General features: G+C 37.3%; 1 protein-coding gene across 2 annotated transcripts in view; it reads right to left on the reverse strand.

The window, feature by feature from the left end:
* The window catches only part of DGKB (diacylglycerol kinase beta), a 556,198-nt gene that overhangs the window by 345,520 nt on the left and 195,205 nt on the right, over positions 1 to 15,473 (reverse strand). For both annotated transcript variants that reach the window (XM_074195405.1, XM_074195404.1), the window contains 2 exons: positions 13,623 to 13,696; positions 8,810 to 8,884 (listed from right to left, as the gene is read on the reverse strand). In XM_074195405.1, the coding sequence (XP_074051506.1) occupies positions 8,810 to 8,884; positions 13,623 to 13,696 (149 nt within the window). The remainder of the gene's footprint in view (positions 1 to 8,809; positions 8,885 to 13,622; positions 13,697 to 15,473) is intronic.

Raw genomic sequence — 15,473 nt, forward strand, 5'->3', positions numbered from 1 at the left:
AATTAAATACCAAATGAAAATCAAGGGAGAGAGAAATAAAATTGAAAGAATAAAACCATTGATGTAATAAGTAAAAATGAGTTGGCTTTATTAAAAAACAATAAAATAGATAAAACTTTGGTTAATCTGAATTAAAAAAAGAAAGGAGATAACCAAATTACCATTATCAAAAATGAACAGGGTGAACTAACCACCAATGGGTAAATCAAAGAGATAATTCAGAGCTACTTTGCCAAACTGTATGCCAATAAATTTGATAACCTGAATGAAATGGATGAATATTTACAAGAATACAAACTGCCTAGATTAACAGAGAAGGAAATAAAATACCATCTTAGAAAAGGAAATTAAAGAAACCAACAATAAACTCGTTAAGAAAAAGTCTGCAGTTCCAGATGGATTTACAAGTGAATTCTACCAAACTTTTAAGGAGCAACTAATTGATAATCTATATTAACTATTTTTAAAAATAGGAGAAGGAGTTCTTTTATGACACCAACATGGTACTGATACCTAAAAAAGGAAGAACCAAAGCAAATTAAAAACAAATATCCCTAATGAACATTGATGCAAAAATCTTCTTAACTAAAATTTTAGCAATGAGATTACAGTAAGTTATTACTAGGATAATATAACCATGATCAGGTAGGATTTATACCAGGTGGTCAGGGATGGTTCAATATTAGAGAAAAACTCAACATAACTGAACATATCAATAGCAAAACCAACAGAAATCATAGTATTATCTCAATAGATGCTAAAAAGCCTTTGATAAAATACAATACCATTTCTATTAAAAACACTAGAAAATTTAGGAATAAAAGGTGTTTTCCTTAAAATAATAAATAGCATCTATCTAAAACCATCAATAAATATTATATGTAATGAGGATAAATTCGGAGCACTTTCAGTAAGATCAGGGGTAAAACAAGGATGCCCATTATTTCTATTACTATTCAATATAATATTAGAAATGTTAACTATCAATAACAGAAGAAAAAGAAATTTAAGAATCAGGATTGGCAATGAGGAAGCAAAGCTTTCATTCTTTGCAGATGATATGAAAACCCAAGAAAATTATCTAAAAAAACCCACTTGAAACAATTAAAAAATTCAGCAAAGTAACAGGATATAAAATAAAACCACATAAATCATCAGCATTTTCTATATGTGAACAAGAAAGCCCAAGCACAAGAGACAGAAAGAAAAATTCCATTTAAAGTAACTGTAGAAATTTACCCCCCCAAGACAAACCTATAAACTTTATTAACACAATTATTAAGCACTTCTCATTCAAATAAAGTCAGATCTAAATAAATGGAAAATATCAATTGCTCATGGTTAGGGTTAACTAATATAATAAAAATGACAATTCTATCCAAAGCAAATTACTAATTCAGTATCATACTAATAAAACTGCCAAATAATTATATTCCCAAGCTAGAAAAAATGGTAATAAAATTCATCTAGAGTAACAAAAGGTCAAGAATAGCAAGAGAACTGATGGGAAAAATGTAAAGGGAGGTGGCCTAGATCTAGCAGATCTAAAACTATCCTATAAAGTCACAGTCAGCACAAGCCTGGTACTAGTTAAGAAATAGAGCAATAGATCAGTGGATTAGAATAGGTTCAAAAGGAAAAAGTAGTAATTGACTACAGTAATCTATTGTTTGACAAACACAAAGACGTTAGTTGCTGGGATAAGAACTTACTATTTGACAAAAATTGTTGGGAAAATTGGAAAACAGTATGGCAAAAACTAGGCATAGACCCCTATCTCATAACCTATATCAAAATGAGGTCAAAAATAGATACAGAATTGGCATAAAGGGCAACACCATGGATAAATTAATAGACCAAGATCTATCAGATATATGAAAAGGGAACAAATTTATGACCAAACAAGAAATAGAGTATATTATATAAACTAGAAAATGAATGATTTTGACTATATTAAATTAAAAACTTTTGCACTAATAAAATCAATGCTGCCAAAATTAGAAGGAAAACAGAAAGCTGGGAAACAATCTTCGTATCTAGGAGTTCTGATAAAGGTCTCATTTTTAAAACATATAGAGAACTACATCAAATTTACAAGATTACAAGTCATTCCCCAATTGATAAGTGCTCAAATGCTATGAATAGGCAGTTTTCAAATGAAGAAATTAAAGCTACATATAATCAAATGAAAAATGCTCCAAATACTTACTGATTAGAGAAATGCAAATTAAAACAACTATGAGGTATCACTTGACACCTATCAGATTGGCTAGATGACAGAAAGGGTAAATGATCAATGTTGGAAAGATTGTGGGAAGATTGAGACATTAATGTGTTGCTGGTGGAGAAGTGAAATGATCCAACCATTCTGGAGAACAATATGAAACTATGTCCCAAAAGAAACAAAACTGTTCATACCCTTTGATCCAGCAATTCCAATTCTAGGTCTATAGCCAAAAGAAATCAAAAAATGGAAAAGTTCATGTTGCAAAATATTCAGAGCAGCTCTTTTTATGGTGGCAAAGAACTGGAAATTGAGGGGATGCCCATTCATTGAGGAATGGTTTGTAGTACATGAATATTATGAAATATTGTTCTATAAGAAACCATAAACAATCAGACTCTAGAGAAGCATGGGATGAGTTACAGGATCTGATGCTGAGCGAAGGGAGTAGAACCAAGAGAACAATGTACATATTAACAGCAACATTGTGAGATGATCAACTTTGATGGATGGAACTGTTCAGCAGTTCAGAGAGCTAGGACAACCTTATTAGACTGGTTATGGACAATGATGTCCCCATTCACGAAGAAAAACCAAACAAAAAAACTTTAGAATCTGATGAACACTATACATTCACTTTAAAAAAAATATCTCTGGGGTGGCTAGGTGGCACAGTGGGTAAAGCACCGGCCTTGGAGTCAGGAGTACCTGGGTTCAAATCTGGTCTCAGACACTTAATAATTACCTAGCTGTGTGGGCTTGGGCAAGCCACTTGACCACATTTGCCTTGCAAAAACCTAAAAAAAATAATAAAAAAACATCTCTTTTGTATTTCTTTCCCTTAATCCTAACTCCTCATACTGAAAATGACTAATCTGTAAATATATTTAACACAGATGTACAACATTGACCTAGCTGTTCCCCCGCTGGGGGAGGGGGATTGGAAGGGAGGGTGGAAGGAAATTTTGTAACTTAAAAGTATACACATGGATATGGATAAAAGTTGAAAAGCTTTCATTAACATGTATTTGGAAAAATAAAATATCAATAAAATAACTTCTTAACAACTTTCCATAAAGTAATACATGAATTAGAAAGAGTGTTAAATAGCTCAATGGTCTCTCCATTCCAGTCCAATTGTTAGTTCCATTTAATTCTCCAGCATTTTTTAAAAGCTGTTATTAAAAAGAGACATCAGCCATCTCCAAAACCATCCTTGCAAGGACGTTTATTCTTTTTTTCCCCCTCCTCCTTGAAAGATGAAATAAATACCCAATTGAAAAAGCATTGACCTGCCCCTACAGAGGAAATACAGCTGGGCCTTGTCATTGGTCCTGCAGTTGAGATCTCCTGTTTTTGCTTTCCTCTCCATTAGAGAACTCGAGTACTTGAGAGATGCATATGATGAGGGAATGCCTATCCCCACTATTTAGCAGAGGTTCTGGTAATGCTCCTTATTTCCCCCTTCCCTGTCCTCCTTTCTCCTCTCTGCTTCTCTCCTTCTCTCTCTCCCCCCTTTCTCTACTCACACACACACACACACACACACACACACACACACACACACACACACACATTGTATACACATTTAAATTAAAGTAAATCATTCCTAGAAAACAAAGAACCTTATGATAAACTGATGTGACAAGGGTCATATTCCTCTGATCTTGAAAAATATATTTTAATAGATTTGTAGGTGCCCAGGAGCAGAACAGGCTAAAATTATCATTTTCTTTTTCTAAGCACTAATCTGTTACCTAAGCATGCAACTGTTTTCTGAAGCACAGAAGGCTAGAAAATCAATTTGACTCTATGCATCAGCCTTTTTCAATGTTTGCAAAGTTGCAATTATGATCATATGACAGTTTTCTAAATCATTCAAAAGTGACTGATGCATGTGCTATGAATAGTGTTGCATTCCCTCACCCCTATCCAACCTTGACTCTCTTAGCCCCCCCCACCTCTATCTATTTCTGCTTTTTTTTTCATCAATATTTCAGTTTCTGGCTGATTTTTAAGGTTCTTTTTCAAATCTGACAACAGTCTAGGGTTATGTCTTCTTTAAGACTCAAAGTGGGGGCAGCTAGGTGGCTCATTTGATAGAGCACCAGCCCTGCAGTCAGGAGAACCTGAGCTCAAATCTGGATTAAGCCACTTAATAATTACCTAGCTGCATGATCTTGGGTAAGTCACTTAGCTCCATGGCCTTGCCAAAAAAAAAAAGACTCCAAGTGGTCAATGGGAATTCTAGGCCCACATTTGGATTTTCCCATGAGGAAGATTCTGGTTTGGTTGGAGCTGTGATGGACCTCATGAGATTGGACTCTGGCAAATGGTCTAGGTCACAATCGTTGCCACTCTGCTAAACAGATTTTTAGTGTTAACAAAAGAAATATAAGCTATATTGTGTCACAGAAGATGAAGTCCCAGTAGCAAAGGAACCCAGATTTAGAACTGGAAGAGGAATGATCTGGTACAAACTTATTCCACAGACGAGGCAATTAAAGCTCAGGCTGTGTAAGTGGCTTGCCCCAAGTCTCAGAGATAGGGGCAGAATTCAAATGCAACACCTGTCTAGCTCAATTCTGCAGGCTTTCCTTCTGTCTGGACCATGGTTATGAACCCAGACCCTGGAGCCTTCCAGAGAGGCTTTCTGTTCTGGCTACTGAGAATTGTGCTGCCTGTGCTTGGTTTTGGTTCAGTTCATTTTAAATACAGAATGATATAAAGTAAATCTTCCCCTGAAATATTAGATACCCGCAATTCTGCCAGTTTAATAGGAAAGATCTGATTCACTAATTCTTGTAGTTTTTCTGTGATTTCTGTATTAACTGAAGTTTATTTAGAAGTAAAATCAACTTTATTCAGAGCTGAGTAAGTAAAAAAAAGCAGCATGCAAGGGAAGCAGGTACCTCAAGACTGGACCCCTATGAAAAAAGGTAGCACCACATTATGAAGTTGGAAGTTTTGCAAGGAGCTGTCCCACAAACACTACATTACACCCAAAACAATGTTGAGATAACCTAGCACTAACTTCCTCTTTGACTCTATATAAGTTTATTGTCCTCTCTGATCCTAAATTTCCTAAATATTAATGGGTCCTTGAAATGGATGCTCTCCAAGGGATTTTCCAATAATAAAACAAGGAGTTTGACGAGTATCAATGGTGCTTCATAAATCTTTAAAGGAAACATGGAACATCATCCCAAGACACAGCCCTACTTGACTAGGAATGATGACAAACTAGAAGCTGAATTAGATCCCAATCTTTTAATGGATGGCACTGAAAGAACTAGATTTGAATAGTATCTTTTCCACATTTAATTTTTTTTTAAGTAAATGAAATCTCCCACGTAGAGGCAGAAACTCAAGGAAAAAACCTAAAACAAAATATCAGAGAAGAGGGCAAAAAGGGAAAGAGGAGGAATATAAAGAAAGTGATCTAGAAAGGGAATCTTTATCCCCTAAAACTCACTTCAAACTTATACCTGTTAAAGGCTTCAGCACCTCTTTTATCATCCCTCAGACCCACCACTTAGATTCCTGACACTCTCTCATTTACCCATAGCCAACATGGCACCAAGGTCTTTGGATTTCACTTTTGCAGCATCTCTAGAACACACTCATTCTCTCCTGTGACACTGCTTCCACCCTAGTAATTGTCCTTACCACCTCCTGCCTGGATGACTGCATGAGCTCTTGGTGGCTTGTTCTAGGTCCTCGAGCTTCTGCCCATTCCAAACCACCCTCAACTCAGCCACTAAAGAAAGTTTTATAGAACACAAATCTAAAACCTCACTACTCAGTAAGCTCCTGTAGCTCCTGGTTGCCTCCAGGATCATCTCTGATTTTAAAAGTGATCTGACCCCCTCCTAGCTTTCTTATTCCCCAAAATTGTTGAGTCTCACTTCTGGACTCCCTCAACCTTCCTCAGGTGAGCATTGGAGGGGTGGAAAACAAGGAAGACAAATTCTCCAAGTGCCCTGTTTATTCACCAAAACACTAGTGAATAAATACCTCTCCAGTCCCTAATCCTCTCCCATTCCTATGGCACTTAGCAGAACAAGGCTCTGATGTTCAAAGACACCAGGTGAAGATAATTTACAATGTTCCCACACACAAAGGTTCCCAACACAAAATATTCTTTTTTGATCCAGTGTTTCTGGCTTCCTAGCTGTCTCACAAACACTACCTTCCTTCTCTTAGCTCTGTACACTTTTTTGGGGGGGGGGATTGCAAGGCAAATGGGGTTAAGTGGCTTGACCAAGGCCACACAGCTAGGTAATTAAGTGTCTGAGACTGGAATTGAACCCAGGTACTCCTGACTCCAGGGCCAGTGCTTTATCCACTGTGCCACCTAGCCTCCCCAAGCTCTGGACACTCAAACTAACCACTTTGCCTGTAACATTCTCCTTCTGCCTAGACTACTGACCATTATGACTTCCTTAAAGTTCCAGCTATAATTCCACTTTCTATAGGAAGCCTTTTTCAACCCTCTGAATTCTATAACCTTAGCCTCTTATTGTTTATCTGTTCTATATATAACTTGTTTGTATACTATGGATTGTTTTCTGTTTCACCCTTTAAATGGTAAAATACTTGAGGACAAGGACTATTTTCTGGCTTCTTTCTCTTCTTTTATCTTAACACAATATCTGGGACATGGACAGTACTTAACAAATGGTTATTGACTGACCAACCCAGGACCATACAAAATCTGCCTATAGCCTTTTTGTCAGCCCTCCATTCTTTCTAGATTCAGAGTTAAGCTTTGCCTTTCTACCTCTAACAGGGACAACCAATCTTCCTAAACATTAGCATTAGGGAATCCAAGGCTCTATGGCCAGGGCATGATGAGGTCAGAGAGAGAAGACCCTTCAGTAGATGGAGCCCATGAGGAGATCCCAAAATGTGCTCAGGCATTTCCTTCTTTGGAGCTCTTTCTTGGGGTAAGAAAGAGAGGGGGGTCATCAGAAGTAAATGGAAAAGGTAGTTTTGATCAGTAAATTCTCATTAGGTTTTACTAATTGACTTTTTTATTTTATCCTATGTGAAGCTAGGATACATAAATTTTAGGTATGAATTAAAAATAAATGGAAATAAGTATAAGAAGTTTGAAGAAATAGTGACTCATATGACATAAGCAATGTAAATAGTGACCAGTCCTCCTGAGAACAGTCAATAACTTGGCCAACATTACATAGAAAGTTAACTTAGATTTGAAACCAGGTCCCCTAAGGGCAAATCTGAAATCCCTTCTTTTGTCATGACAGTCTGAGTCTTTGCTTCCAATCCTTCCAGACCCATTTCACTCTATCTTCCTCAATCTCATTGTGCCCTTGATGTTCCCAACATCCAACATTCTCTCTCTTGCCTTCATGTATCAGCCCTGGATGTGCCCTCGACTCTGGCATGCTCTTTCCTTCTGCATTCTCTACTTCTTAGAACCTAGCTCCTGACAAGTTTTAGATCAAATATCCCCCAGCTTCCCCTGTTTCCCACCAAAAAAGTTCATTTTATCTCCTTATCCTATGATATATTGGTTCTTTGTCTTCATTATTCATTTATTTGCCAACTTGCTGTCTTTTCTCTGACCCATTGCCCAGAATTCTGGCCTCTACCACCAGCCACAGTTCCTTTATCCATGCTGTAATTGAACAAATATTTGTTGTTCTGAGTTGAATGAATAGATGAGGATGTTGGGGAAGGGAAGGGGAAAATGACTGGCCTAGATCCCCACAGCTAATAAATATCATATCTGTAACTTGAACTCAGGACCTTTGACTCCAAGGCCACCTCCCCGGCCCACCATGCTGCCTTGCTCTCAACAGGGGAAGCTTGTCTGACTAGCCACTCCTCCCCCATGTATCTGGAGCATCTAGTCTAAATTTCATGATGGACCAGTTGAAAAAAGTCATGAGGAAAAATGGGATGAGCAAATGACCAACTAGTTCCCAATGAATAATGCCTTTGTTTTCATTTTCCCCAGGGAGCTGTATGAAAAAAATGTCCAGTCCTTAAGTCAAACACCTTCTTTGCCCTAATGCCTGGATGAATAATAAACCATATTGAAAAACATCCCTGCTAGTGGATGACAGTGAATAATAATCATAAGTTGAGTTAATGAGCATTGTAAGGGATCCTTTGCAGTTCACACTCTTGAGTTAGTGAGCATCATGAAAGATCTTAATGGGTAGATTTAGGGTTAAACTAGATAATGTTCTTGGTGAAATGCCCTGCTCTTGATCTGTGGAAGCATAAACTGTATTTCCCACTATAATAGGGAAGATGGACTGGTTCTGTCACTAGCTTTTCTCAGCTTCTTCAGTTGGACAGGAACTTACCCTTCCTTGATTCTCTCCCCCTTCATTTCCTTCAACACATTTGGATGAGAAAAGCAACAGAAATAGGATATTAGCCATTTTGGAAGCTGGGATCTGTTTTTGATAGTTGATATTTCACTTTTTTTTCCCTAGTGATCTGGCTGATGCATTCAAATCACATTATTCCTAGGTATATCAGCCTGCTTATTTAATTAGGGAGTATTAAATGAATTAATGATAATGACGTTAGCTTCAGACTTACCCTGGCATGGGTCCATTTGTAGCAAGACTATAAACCTGGCGAGGATTTAAGAGATACTGAAGTTTTCTGAAGATTCTGTGAGGTAGAAGGAAATCAGAGGGGGGAAAGAGAGTTATTTAGTATTAACAATTATATTATTTTTAAAAAAGAATTTTGCCAATAAATTCTAACAAGATATTAGGTAGGATTACAAAGTCATATTTTTAAAGAGATATACATATATATATATATATATATATATATATATAAACGTTAGGATATAATAAAACATCAGAAACAAAATAACATAAAGTAGATTCTTTCTAAGTGCAGCAGAAGAGCTCAGGGACCTAGTCACAAGGTGATCAGGGAGAGGCCCTCCCTCCAATAAAGGAATACCAAAGGATCTCAATTTAGAAATAATTGCAGATATTCTAAAAAAAATACTCCATAAAAACTGTTTTAATGCCAGCTCATTTTGAAGATGAACAAATGTTTTTGCCCTAGCTATTGAGTTGTCTAAATGCTTTATTCAAATAAATCCTGTCAATGAGTGAAACTTAGGGGTGCCTTGCCAACCTGACATGCAGGGAGAAGGCACTAGCCTCTACCCAAAAGGATACTGTCATGATTCTGCTCCTATTTTGTGTGTGCATCTGTAAAAATGTGTTTCTCCAGATCTCCATTCTTTTTTGTTCTTTTTTTAAAATTTAAGGCAATGGGTTAAGTGACTTGCCCAAGGTCACACAGCTAAGTAATTATTAAGTGTCTGAGATCAGATTTGAACTCAGGTCCTCCTGACTCCAGGGCCGGTGCTCTGTCCACTGTGCCACCTAGCTGCCCCCAGGTCTCCATTCTTGACAAAGACATTGATCTCTAACACTGAGAACTGTGAGGCTGATTCAACAGGTCCTTTTCACTGATGACAGTCCATCGTTGAGTAAAATCTAAGCCTGAGAGTCTTCTGACTGGTTGGCCCACATGTGGTTAAAAATGCACTTGACAGTATACTTAATGTGATAAAAATATCATAAAGGAAGCAGATGAATTCCATTTTTGAAACCATAGACCAGGAAAGATGGGTAGGAATATATTTCCATCTCAGATATTCTCTGGCTTTACAGATAAATTGGATGAATCAATAACTCAAGCAGCAAACATGATTCCAGCTATTCTTGGATATTAGCAAGAAATGTGATAATAGAAGGAATACAATGGATTTGTGAGAATGAGAAGCAAGGTTGTCACCTGATCTCCCCATGATAAAATCGTCATATTTCCTAATGAGCACTAAGGGTGCTGCTTCCCTATGTTTGGCATAAACCACACTTCTATAAATAATTTGTGAATGGATTTATCTCCTATTTTTGTGTGACCTTGGGCAAGTGGCATTATTTCTCTGGGCCTCACTTTCTTTATCTGAAAAAGGAAGGGGGAGTGGATTCACTGACTTTTCAAGTCTCTCTTCTTTCAATCTGTGATGTTATGAAGTATTTACAAATTCAATTGTGCTCATGGCTTCCACATTCAAAACTCCCTCCACCATATAGATCCAATAACTTCTGATGAATCAGCCTAGTGAGGGATTGCCAAGTTTCAGAAGGAATGGAGCCCATGTTCATTGAGTGCCTCTGTCTCTTATGATCACCTCTGTGAGTTCATTCACACATTTATGAGGATTTTGTCCATTAGGAAGAAGACTCCATTTCCCTTCATATGAAACTTTACTGCATATGATATGAGTTACATGATCCACTTCCATGTTAAAAAAACCAAATTTAAAGAGAGGGCTAGGGAAAGGTTCATTATGGATGTAAATAAGAAGAGGAAGAATAAAACTAATAACTCAGCTGCTCTCATCAGTTCACCTGGTTTATCATTAAATATGTCAGTTGATGAATTGGCACAAATCCATCCATCCATCCATATACATATATATATATATTGCATATTAATATTATAAATAACAACATTAAACAAGCAGTTTCAGAATTATTCTATTATTATTGCCTGGATATAATATCAATCTATGTAATTAAAAAACCCAATATTCTAAGAAATAATAACTTTCTAATTTCATTATCTCAAAACTACATGCAGTCCTTTTCAAGACAAGTGTTATGTTGAAGATTTTATGCTCATCACTATCACCATTCTAGCTATTAGAATTTTTTCTGATTATGCTTTCAGTGAGTCTAAAGGGTAGGCATTTATATCTCAATTATTTTATGTAATTACCAGAAACAGTGATTTTTATTAACGTGACGGAATGTTAAATATATAATAATAATAATAATAATAATAATAATAATAATAATAATATAAAGGTGATGTCTTTGAATGTCTAGGTGAATGCTAATGAAATGTATGAAAAATGAATTATTATAATAACAAAAAATTGGGGGCATGTTTGGGGTTTTGAAAAAACATTTATGACTAAACAAGATAATCGAACTCTATGAACTACTGCCTACAAAGGACTACTGGGATATTCTCCATTGCATGCACAATCTGCCTCCAGTAACCTCAGATACTTCTAACAACATTCATTTTATTGCTCAGAACCCATTTCTTTCAGAAGTTAACAAAGTCTTACACATTATCTTTGTGGTCAAAAAAAGATGATAAGAAATTGGAAGGATTCAGAGAGTGAATGAATGAATGAAGTGAAGAAATGAAACCTTCTTGTGAGTTCCTCCTCTCATGGGCTGGAATGCCCAGATAACTTTTTTCCCCTCCCAACCACTCCAAAAAAGAATGTTTGGGCATATCTCCATGTGAGCACAGTCTTAATACTATTTTACTCAACATTAAGTAAGGCAAAGACCTTACTAAGGAATAGTGAAAAGGTGATTCATCCAGGGACTAGTAAGCCTCTTAGCTAGCTTGCTAATTAATAATAATCATTATCCTCATGTTCCTTTATCATTGTCACCATCATCACCATCATCAGTGCCATCATCAGGTTGGTGACAACTAGTATTCCTAGGACCTAACCTGACATGCTCAAACAAGACCCAAGGCTGAATTCCATATTTTCAGGGGACATAGAAAAGGAAAATTGGAAAGCAGAAGAAAAGGAGATCATTCATCTTTCTACAGCACTTTAAGCCCTGCCAAGGGCTTTTCTCATAACAATGCTTTGAAGTGTGTACTGAGAGAGTCATTCACCTCTTTCTCAGGGAAGAAATTGAGGCAGAAAGAAGTGAAGCCAAGAAGACCAGAAAGGTCAGAGCTGTAGAAACAGAAAATGCATCCAGACCCCTTCTTCGAACATATTTCCAGTGACAGTATCACAGGGAGAAGAAAGAAGAAAAGAACAGAAAGACAGAAAGAAAGGTGGGCAGAAGAGAAGAGAAAGAAGCAAATACACAAGTGGCCTTGCTCTAATGGGAAAGCAATGAACAGCTTATGGAGAAAGTTTTAGAGTCCCTGACAGCTAGATGATAAAAATCTATGTGGGACTTAAATTTCCAGGCTTCCAAACTAGTGTGGGAGGAGGAAGGGGAGGCATTTCATTGAGTGCTTTTGAAATCTGGAGAAAACTTAAACAAGGAAAAAAACATAAACAAAAACCACTTATTCCACAAAATTACTGTCATTCATTTACTGTTAAAAAAATACCTACATCTAAATTAATATCTGTGAAATTTCATGATGAAGAAATGCAGTTTTTATGGATAAAATAGAGATAAGAGGACATATTCTATAAATGTATGTGTAGATACATATGCATGATATTTTCTTTTATATAGCAGTGCATGTATAATATTTGGATGTATATGTATACACCCCTTTATTTTATTTCCAATAGTTACCTAAATAAAGTGAATGAAGCCCCAGCAAGAGGGGGATGGGGGGAGGCCATTCTTCCCTCATAGAATATTTGCTGGAAAGATTCCTCCCACTCTAGGCCCCTGGGAATGACCAGTGACTGATGGTGCCCTGACAACTTCTTAGTAGGAGATGGGTGGCAACCTGACCTGCTTTGGGGTCAGTCAGGCAGAAGAAATGCCATTTTGACAGATCCTTGAGGGCTATAAGCCAGGGAAGGAAAGGGGTGAGCTCTTTGTTGAAAGATGGAAGCAAAGCAGTTGTAAAACAAACAGGGCTAGCTGTAGTCTCCTAGGGCAAAGCCCCAAGTGGTTCACCCTAGTTTCAGTTCTACTAATAGTTGTGATATACATTCCTTATGGCCAACCCTCCTCTTAACCTCCCTAATGTCCTTATGCCATTTTTACATAAATGTAGTGCAATAATTATGATCCTGGCCTCTGTGGTCATGGATCACAGGAAGCAAAAATGAATGATTTGTGGATTACTTTAATAGCATGAAATAAAATACTGAATCCTGAACTAAGGCAATAAAAAAGTTCATAAAAATCCCCATTACTATATTAAACTATCTCCAGATATAAAATATCTATGAAAAATGAAGAAGAAATCAGACCAAGACTTCTCCCATAGATTTCAACATGAATTAATCACAGTTTGGACATTAATTTAGGAAGAGGGGCTAGTAGTGTGATTTCATTAGTATAAGCAACATCTGGGAGTGAAAACTCACTCTACCAATGCAAACCATCATTTTCTCAAAACTTTGAGATTCAGAGATGCCTTGGTCCCTGAGGAGTTAAGTGACTTATTCAAGGTCACACAGTGAGGCTGTGTTAGAAACAAAACTTGAACTCACATCTTCTCAGGTATGAGGCCAGATCTCTAACCATAATGAGACACTGCCTTCCAACTCAATTCTAAATCACATCATTATATTCATTTCAATGCTCCTATAAATTAGCTGACACACAGAATAAGTAGATCCAAGAACACAAACCTTTCTCCTTGCTTCCCACCACTCTTGGGGTTGACAAAAACCAACAGTGGGTGAGTGCCAGGAATTGGAGTAATCTAGGGAAAAAATTAGACAAGGTAAATCATTACTTCTTATGATGTGGTCTGGTAAAGGTTGAACAAATGAACAATGGCAAATAAATATGGGGTGCAAGGTTGGAGATAATGAACACATTTAATAATTATGATTTTGAAAAATGAGGGGTAATGAGTTAATTAAGATGTTTGATCTCTCTGTTTCTGTCCCCTTTGTTGACCCTTAGCAGGCCACCAGATCATGTGATACATCTGTTTTCTATAAAATAATGGGTTTGAATTAGGGAACTCCTGAAGTTACTTCCAGCTCTAAAGCTCTGGTGACAAATTGTGATGACAGGTGGCCATTGTGGGGAGGTAGAAAGGGTACCAGACTTGGAGTTAGAAGACACTTCTTGTCTCTGTCTCTTAGTTTCTTCTTCTGCAGAAATTAGGGTGTGGCTAATCATCTAGAGTCTTATGATTCTAAATTCCCCAGTTGGTATTGGCCAAGTCTTCGAGGAAGAGGACATGAGCATGGGAAGGAAGGAGTGTCAAAGGCAGGATAGAAGAGGGAGCTGGGCTTCTAAAATGGTGTTCCTAGTGTGAACACCAAATGCAGAAAGGACATCACAATGAGGATGCAGGGGGCTTGGAAAACAAATTGGATCTATGTCTTCTCCTCTACCGACACCCTCAAATTCTGATTTTCAACATGAGTTTGAAGAAAGGACATTTTCTATTTGAGAGTTTTGACACCTGATCTTCAATCTACTTCTCAAAATCCTTCCCTTCAGTGTTTTCTCCTCTCCCCATCCCTCTTGATGGGGCTCTGAGTCCCCTTCAGCACTCCACTGAATTTCCTTGTTTATTCCTTGAGTTCTGACCAAGAGAGCGCTCTCCATGATTCTACTTCTAATCCCTTCTGTAGTTGACTCATCCCTCCACCTTCTCATCTCACTCTTCACAAGTGCCTATTTTATATCAGGGAAATTCTTCCCAACTTGCCTGCTCGAAGTTAACTTTTTAAAAGATTTCATTTAAAATCTCAACCTAAGATCCAGTTTGTAACTTCTGCTCTTGCCTGGTGACTATTCTTAGATGGATTGCTAAATAGGGATTTTCTGGGTAATATGGACAACCAAGCACTCAATATACCTTGCCAATTGCCCAGATTACATTCTGAACTTTAGTTAAGTGTCTAGCATCTTCAATGGGGCAACTGAAAGTCTTAGGTGACCCACCATTGATCAAGTGCTAAGCACTAGGGGATACAAAGAAAGACAAAAGCATTGTAGCTGACCTCAAGGATTTTTTATTCTAATGGGGACCATAACAAGGAAATCAATATTTTTATATAAAGGGCAACTGCTTTGGATTCAGAATAATGAGAGCTCAAATCCAGTCTCAGCACTGTGTGACAATAGGGCAAGTCACTTAACCCTAATTGCTTCACATCCAGAACCATCTCTAGTTGTCCTGATCCCTATTTGGCCTCTGGACCCAGATGACTGCAGAGGAGAAAGTGAAGCTGGGAACTTAGCCCAACACCCTCTTACTCCAATCCAATTCACGTGCTTGTCATGGCATCACCTCCCTGATGTCATGGTCTTCTTTGGAAATGAAGGACAAACATTATTATTAGTTACATATAGATACAGAGATAAAGGCTTTCTTTATCTTTATCTTTTCTATCCTTGGGGTACAGTGTCTGTCACTCAGCAGAAATTTAATAAATCTTTACTGATTGATTGAGTAGGAGGAAGCTAACCCTAGGCGAGAAAAGGTTCAAATGAGGGTGGTATATGTATGGGGGAGG

The sequence above is a fragment of the Macrotis lagotis genome, chromosome 7, assembly GCF_037893015.1.
Source record: "Macrotis lagotis isolate mMagLag1 chromosome 7, bilby.v1.9.chrom.fasta, whole genome shotgun sequence".
Classification (NCBI taxonomy): Eukaryota; Metazoa; Chordata; class Mammalia; order Peramelemorphia; family Peramelidae; genus Macrotis; species Macrotis lagotis.